Source organism: Macaca fascicularis, chromosome 6 (genome assembly GCF_037993035.2).
Source record: "Macaca fascicularis isolate 582-1 chromosome 6, T2T-MFA8v1.1".
Taxonomy (NCBI): Eukaryota; Metazoa; Chordata; class Mammalia; order Primates; family Cercopithecidae; genus Macaca; species Macaca fascicularis.
Window position 1 is genome coordinate 185,011,029 of NC_088380.1, and position 6,773 is coordinate 185,017,801.

The 6,773-nt window shown below is 55.0% G+C and overlaps 1 protein-coding gene across 18 annotated transcripts in view; it reads right to left on the reverse strand.

Moving 5' to 3' along the window:
- PHYKPL (5-phosphohydroxy-L-lysine phospho-lyase) overlaps positions 1-4,363 on the reverse strand; it is a 26,811-nt gene extending 22,448 nt beyond the window's left edge. For 14 of the 18 annotated variants that reach the window (XR_012414455.1, XR_006698973.3, XR_012414457.1 and 11 more), the window contains exons 1-3: positions 4,006-4,363; positions 2,940-3,058; positions 1,156-1,315 (exon numbers count right to left, since the gene is read on the reverse strand). Coding sequence is in view for 7 of the 18 variants with exons in the window: in XM_015452341.3 (XP_015307827.3) it covers positions 1,156-1,315; positions 2,940-3,058; positions 4,006-4,064 (338 nt within the window). In the remaining 11 variants the exon portion in view is untranslated. Of the gene's footprint in view, positions 1-1,155; positions 1,316-2,939; positions 3,059-3,527; positions 3,920-4,005 lie in introns of those variants that run through there. The other 4 variants (XR_012414456.1, XR_012414460.1, XM_073994908.1 and 1 more) reach the window with 1 other exon arrangement.
- Between the last annotated feature and the right edge of the window lie 2,410 nt (positions 4,364-6,773).

Below are 6,773 nucleotides of genomic sequence, written 5' to 3' on the forward strand. Positions count from 1 at the left end.
CACCTGGCCACTGAACTGGCACCTAACAGTGTCCACTCTTGCGCTCTGTTCCCTGTAAGACATCATTTCCTGATTAAAGCCTCCGATGGCTTCCCAATGCTCTTAGGATAAAGACAGTCACTTGGCGGAGAAGGCCCTAGGTGACGGGCCCTGCTTCCCTCCCAACAGCTCACAGCCTCTGCTTTCCCTTAGTGGACTTCTTTCGGTTCCTCAAGTGTGCTGGGTACCATACCCTTTCCTGCTTCAGGGCCTTTGCATGGGCAGTTGTGTGTGGTGACCAACTTTGACAAGAGTTTTGCCGAGACTAATTTTTTTTTTTTTTTTTTTTTTTTTGAGATACAGCCTCACTCTGTCTCCCAGGCTGGAGTGCAGTGGCACAATTTTGGCTCACTGCAAGCTCCGCCTCCCAGATTTAAGCGATTCTCCTGCCTTAGCCTCCTGAGTAGCTGGGATTACAGGCACCCATCACCACGTCCAGCTAATTTCTGTGTATTTTTAGTAGAGATGGGGTTTCACCACATTGGCCAGGCTGATCTCAAACTCCTGACCTCAGGTGATCTGCCCACCTCGATCTCACGAAGTGCTGGGATTACAGGCATGAGCCATCGCGCCCGGCCTTGATGAGACTTCTGATGCAGTGGCAGCACCCTTCCTTCCTCCTCTTCTAGTTATCTCCCAGTCAGCTCTTAGGTTAACATCCCTTCCTCAGGGAAGGTTTCCCTGTACCCCCAGAATAGGTCAGGTCCCCTCACTCTTTCTAGGCCTCATGATACCCTGTACGCTTCCTCCAGAGCCCTCCTTGGAATTCTGTATTTCTTTGAAGAATCACTTGGTGTTTTTGTTCCTTACTGAGCAACCCACAGACAGGGATTTTGGCTGTATCCATAAGGCAGAAATAAAGAAATGTATTACCTCACTAAGCCCCAGCAATGATCCTAGAAAGGAAGTAATAACATCCTTCAGTAAGAGACAAGGAAACTGGATCCAACAGAAAAAGCATCAGGGCCTAGAGCTGGGAATCTCAGGAGCCTGGTGCAATGGGGGCTGCCTCTCCCTGAGTCCACATTCGGTCGGCTACACTACACCGGGCCCATGTGAGCAACTCTCTTTGTTATCATCTCACCCTCTTCCCGGGGGCTGGCCACAGTCACTTACCCGGAATTCAGGAAATAGAACACACAGAGCGGCTCTGGCAGGGTCTCCGACAGCCTCTGCGCATAGTCCACAATGTTGTCGTGCAGGTACCGGCTGTTGGTGTTGAGCACCTGGTTCTGTTCATGTGCTGCTCGGACCACGACAGGGTGGCAGTGCCCGACTGGAAGAAGGCCACCTCCATCACACAGCTGGCTCCGCTCAGCCAGTCCCACTGAGCCTCCCCCAGCCCCAAGCTATAAACCCAGCCAGAAGAGACGCAGTTCTAGTGAGAGAGGTAGAAAGAGGGGAGTCTGAAGGCAGAGCAGGGAGAGAGAAGCTAGTTCTGGAAAGGCAGATCCAGGAGTTCCTGAGATTCTGGCAGAAGGAAATGTTCTTCAGCAGAAGAACCCTGTCTAGAAAGCCCATGTCTTTTTTTTTTTTTTTTTTTGAGAGTCTCGCTCTGTCGCCCAGGCTGGAGTGCAGTGGTGTGATCTCAGCTCACTGCAAGCTCCACCTCCTGGGTTCATGCCATTCTCCTGCCTCAGCCTCCCGAGTAGCTGGGACTACAGGCGCCCGCCACCACGCCTGGCTAATTTTTTGTACTTTTAGTAGAGATGGGGTTTCACTGTGTTAGCCAGGATGGTCTCCAACTCCTGACCTCGAGGTCAGCAAGCCCGCCTTGGCCTCCCAAAGTGCTGGGATTACAGGCGCGAGCCACTGCGCCTGGCCTAGAAAGCCCATGTCTTTAAGGAGGCCTTTTTTTTTTGTTTTGAGATAGGACCTTACGCTGTCACCCAGGCTGGAGTGTAGTGGTGTGATCATGGCATTCACTGCAGCCTCAAACTCCTGGGCTCAAGTGATCCTCCCACCTCAACCTCCTGAGTAGGTGGGACTAAGACACCAGTCACCATGCCTAGCTAATTTTTAAGTTTTTTTGTAGAGACAAGGTCTCATTATGTTGCCCAGGCTGTAAGGCCTTTTGAGGCTTGCATGACAAAGGTGGGGTAGGGAGTGACTGTCAACTTTTTCACTTCAAGCCAAGGGGGCTGGTGGTAATCTTGACTGCCAAAGGCCAAGGATAGTAACAGTGAGTATGTACTGAGAGCTCACTATGTGCCAGGCACATTCAGAGCAAGCTACATACATTAACACATTGAATTCTCCTAATACCTTCAAGTGGCTACCTAGTAGCATTATGTCTTTTGCAGATAAGCAAACGGAGGCACAGAGAATTAAGTAACTTGCCTGAGATCACAAAGTTAGTAAGTAGGGGATTTGAGCCCAAGCAGTCTAAGACTAGAGTCTCTGCCTTTTTTTTTTTTTTTTTAAATCTCGACTTTATTAATCTTCCATGTCCCTGCTGAGTCTCAGACTCCCTTTCTTTCCGTCAGCTCTGGCAGCCTTATCAGGAGGACTGAATTCCTGCTTCAGCTCCCTTGCCCAGCACCTGAGATGGCCAGTGAGGCTGAAGCGCCACCTTGACCCCAGCACTTGGCCAGCACTGTGCTACGCTGCCGGTCACAGCTGGGCCATCTGCCACTCTGTGAGCTCATCATCAGTCCCAAGTGGAACTAGACCCACAGACCTAGATTGCTGACTCCTGCCTGGTTTAGCACAGCTCCAGACTGCAGAATTCCACAGCTATATTGCAAAGGCTGAGCCTCCTCTGCATATTGGTAGTGCCTCAACTCAACCCAGGTTCTCCACACCTCTCGGTAATCTCAGGCAATCTCAGGTCATCTTGGGACCAGGCTCACAGCCTTGGCCTCCTCTCCTGCCCTGCCAACCTGAGGTATGATACTGACCGTGAGCCACATTGTTGATGCAGTCGATGTATTCTGCCCCTTGTTCATCGTACATGTACTGCCCTTGGGCCCGGACAATCTTAACAGGATCCTCGGGAAAAAAGAGTCTGCAGGAAGAGCTGTGGGGACAGGCAAGGAGTGGACAGCCATGTCTGAAGACCGAAAGGGTGAAGTCCACTCATCACAGGCCCCCGCCCACCCCTTCCCAGTTTCTGGGGGAAAAAACGAAAGCTTGAAGGGCAAGGTGCTGCTTCCCTGCCTTGTCTCCTCACTCCACAGGTGGCTGTAAAGGAGGAAGCAGATGGGGTACCAAGTTGCGGAAACTTAGAATTGTTTCTTAAAGCATTTTAAGTCTCAGTGGCCTCCTGGCTCATTTCTGCATGTGGTCACGTCAGTCTCCTGGATCCTGAGAAAAGGTGGCTGCCCCGGCCCACGGGGCTCCGGGCTACGTGTCCTCCTTGGGATGGGGCAGGGCACCAACGTTAGGTGGCTGGCTCTCAGCCCTAAACGCTCCTTGCCAGCCACGTGGTCCTGCTGCCCCTCGCTGGGTGCCAGCCCTAAGCTCCAGTGGGAGGCTACCTCACCCACCTTCCCACCGAGGGCCCCTCGCAGGTCAAGTATGCTGCCTGTGAACCGACTCCCCCGACTCTCCCTTCGTCTGCGCTTCCAGCCCCCTCCCAGGTCACTCTGGAGACAGGCCCGCGTGCGGCTGACGGGCCACCCTGGGTGAGGTCCTCCTAGGTGCCAGGGTGAAGGTCTTTTCCGGGGTAAAGGCTGCCAAGCGAGGCTGCCACAGACTGGACAGCGGTGACGGCGGGGCCGACTCCTGAACGGGGCGGCCTGGAGACGGCGCTGTCCGGGAGGAGCCCCCGGAGACCACCCACCGGGACGGCCCAGCGCCGCCGCCTTCCCGGCCCTGCGAAACTCCCCTGTGGCCGGGCCCGGGGTCGCACGGGCTGGAGAGCGGCGACCTCCTAGTCGGAGGCGCGTGCGTCGTGCGTGCGTGCGTCGTGCGTGCGCGTGCCACCCCGCGCAGCCCCGCGCCACCCGCCGCACGCCCGCGTACCTGATGAGCCGCTGCCTCAGGGCCAGGGTGTCGGCCTTCGAGCGCCGGTCTGCGGCCATGGCGGGTGGCTGTCAGTGGTTGTCGAGACGCCGCGCGGAGACGTTGCCGCACGGGCTGGTCCTCCAAGGCCCCGCCCCTGCCTGGGTCGGGATTTGGGGCTCGGGTTCGCGCTCGGGCCCCTCCCCCAAGCGCCCGTGTAGCGGTGGTTGATTCTTCGCTTGCCCACTGAGCCTGGCAGCCTTCTGGCCCGTGGTCGTGCCTTGGCAGTCCCGCGCAGGAACTCGAGCGCTGCCCCGTCTCTGGTTCCGGGACGGGCCGCAGGCCTCGTCCTGCAGCCTCCCGCGGCTTCCCTTCCGGGAAAGGGTCCCGGACGACCCCGCCCCTGCTCCTGGGGCCTAGGCGGGGCTCGGAGCTACTGCACGCCTCCTTGGGCCGGACTCAGTCTTTGAGCCAGCTTGTGCATAAAATGGGATCAGCTGTGAGGCCTAAGTGCGAGTATGTGACTGGTAGCTTACCCGGGGCCGGGTACACAGTAGGGGCCTCAGGGTGGGAGAAGCAGGTCCTAGGTTCTCCCAGCCCCGTGAGGGGGCAGCAGGAAGGGCAGAAGGAGAGCCCAGGGTCCCTTCTGGGGCTGACCGAGGAGATCACCGTGGGCTTGATCTTCGGGGCACCATGGTTCCTTCTAGAATCCAGGCAGGGTGAACTGGACGAGCTATATCAACGCTAAGAGAATCATGCGGTGTTTGGGCAAGAAGAGAGGCTGGGAAGCCTCCTTGTGGTACATGGGCATGACCGTGAAGCCCAGAAAGGGAAAGGGTTTTGTTGGCAGACACGCAGCAAGGCTGCAGAGGCTGGACTCCTACTGAGGACTTCTTGACTCCCAGCCCAGGGAGTGAAGAAAAAGCGTCCCAAGGGGCTGGGATGTGAGAGAAGCCCCCTCCTGGGGTGGGGCCCTGGAGCTTTCTACCTTGGAGAACCCTGGAACACGGGCCTGGGACTGCAGCCGGTGTGGGCTGGGGCAGGGGAGGCTCCTGATTGCCCCTCCTTTTCTGTCCACATCTTCATGATTCCCAGGCCTCTGTTCACTCCCTCATTGCTGATTTCTTCTTCTCTTCCCAATACGGTTGTAAGATGCTTAAGGAATTTATTTATTTTTTAAATTTTACTGAACTCCTGACCTCAGATGATCCGCCTGCCTCGGCCTCCCAAAGTGCTGGGATTACAGGCGTGAGCCACCGCGCCCGGCCACTTAAGGCATTTATTAAAGAACGTCTGGAGTTCCTTTTTTCTTTATTGTGTAAAACATACATAACAAAATTTACCATTTTAACCATACAATTCAGTGGCAAAAGTACATTCACATCATTGTGCAACCATCACCACCATCCATGCAACAGGACTTTTTCATCTTCCCTTCGCCCAGGCTGGAGTGCAGTGGCCGGATCTCAGCTCACTGCAAGCTCCGCCTCCCGGGTTCACGCCATTCTCCTGCCTCAGCCTCCCGAGTAACTGGGACTACAGGCGCCCGCCACCTCGCCCGGCTAGTTTTTTGTATTTTTTTAGTAGAGACGGGGTTTCACCGTGTTAGCCAGGATGGTCTCGATCGCCTGACCTCGTGATCCACCCGTCTCGGCCTCCCAAAGTGCTGGGATTACAGGCTTGAGCCACCGCGCCCGGCCGGAGTTTCTTATTTTTAACTGTAAAGTTGAATTGAATATTTTACATGATTTTTGGAAAACATTCTTCCCAAATTAACTGAGAGGTTAACTGCTTGTGGTCTGTTTTTTTTTTTTTTAAACAGGGTCTCACTCTGTTGTTCAGGCTGGAGTGCAGTATTGCAATCTCTACCTCCCTGGGCTCATGTGATCCTCCCATCTCAGCCTCCCAAGTACCTGCTACTACAGGTGCACGCCACCATGCCCAGCCTGTACTTCGTTTCTGAGGATCAAGGCCTCACAGACCCTGTGTGTGTGAGTGGGACCGTGGTCACTGTTTTCTTAGTGGATTGGCTCCTCCTCATTAGTAGAGAGACCTATGATGCCTCCATGCCCTGCAGTTCCAGCTTTTAAAGTTGTGTGTGTGTGTGTGTGTGTGTGTGTGTGTGTGTGTGTGTGTGTGTGAGTCCTATTGGGGTCCACCTTTCAGCCCTGTCTTGCAGCTCAAACTCCAGCCACAACTGTGGCCCCGTGCAGCTCAGAGAAATCAGGTTGGCTCAGGGGCTTTTCCTACTTTAAGGCAGAGGGTGAGAAGGCTGTAGCTGGGCCCAGCTAACATCTCACCTGCTCCTGGGTCAAGAGGTGATACAGTTGGAGGTCAGACCAGGCTGAGCCATTTCCCGGGCCAGGAGTATCTCATAGCATGGCACAGGACAGCATCAGGAGGCCTCACCTTCTTCCTGCTCAGAAAAGCCCACTCCTTGACTCTGGCCCCGTGGCAAGCAATCATTTGTCCTTTATCTCATGCCTGGCCCTCTAGGCAATGTTGGAGACCAAGAGGGTAGGGGATGGAAGTGGCTGAGCCAGGATTTGAACCCAGGGCATGGCGTTTCTCAGCAGGATTGGCACCAGCATTCTTGTTGAGATGATTTGTCATTGGGTAGGCTGGTCCTTTCATTTTAGGTGTTTGCTATCCCTGGCCCTGCCCCCTGAATGCCAGGGTGTCCTGCAATCATTGTGATGACCAAAAGCATCCCATGTATTTCTAGTGGTCTCCTAGGGACCAGGCGGAGAGAGACCTGGGTAAGTCCACTTCAGATTCAGCTATAAAAA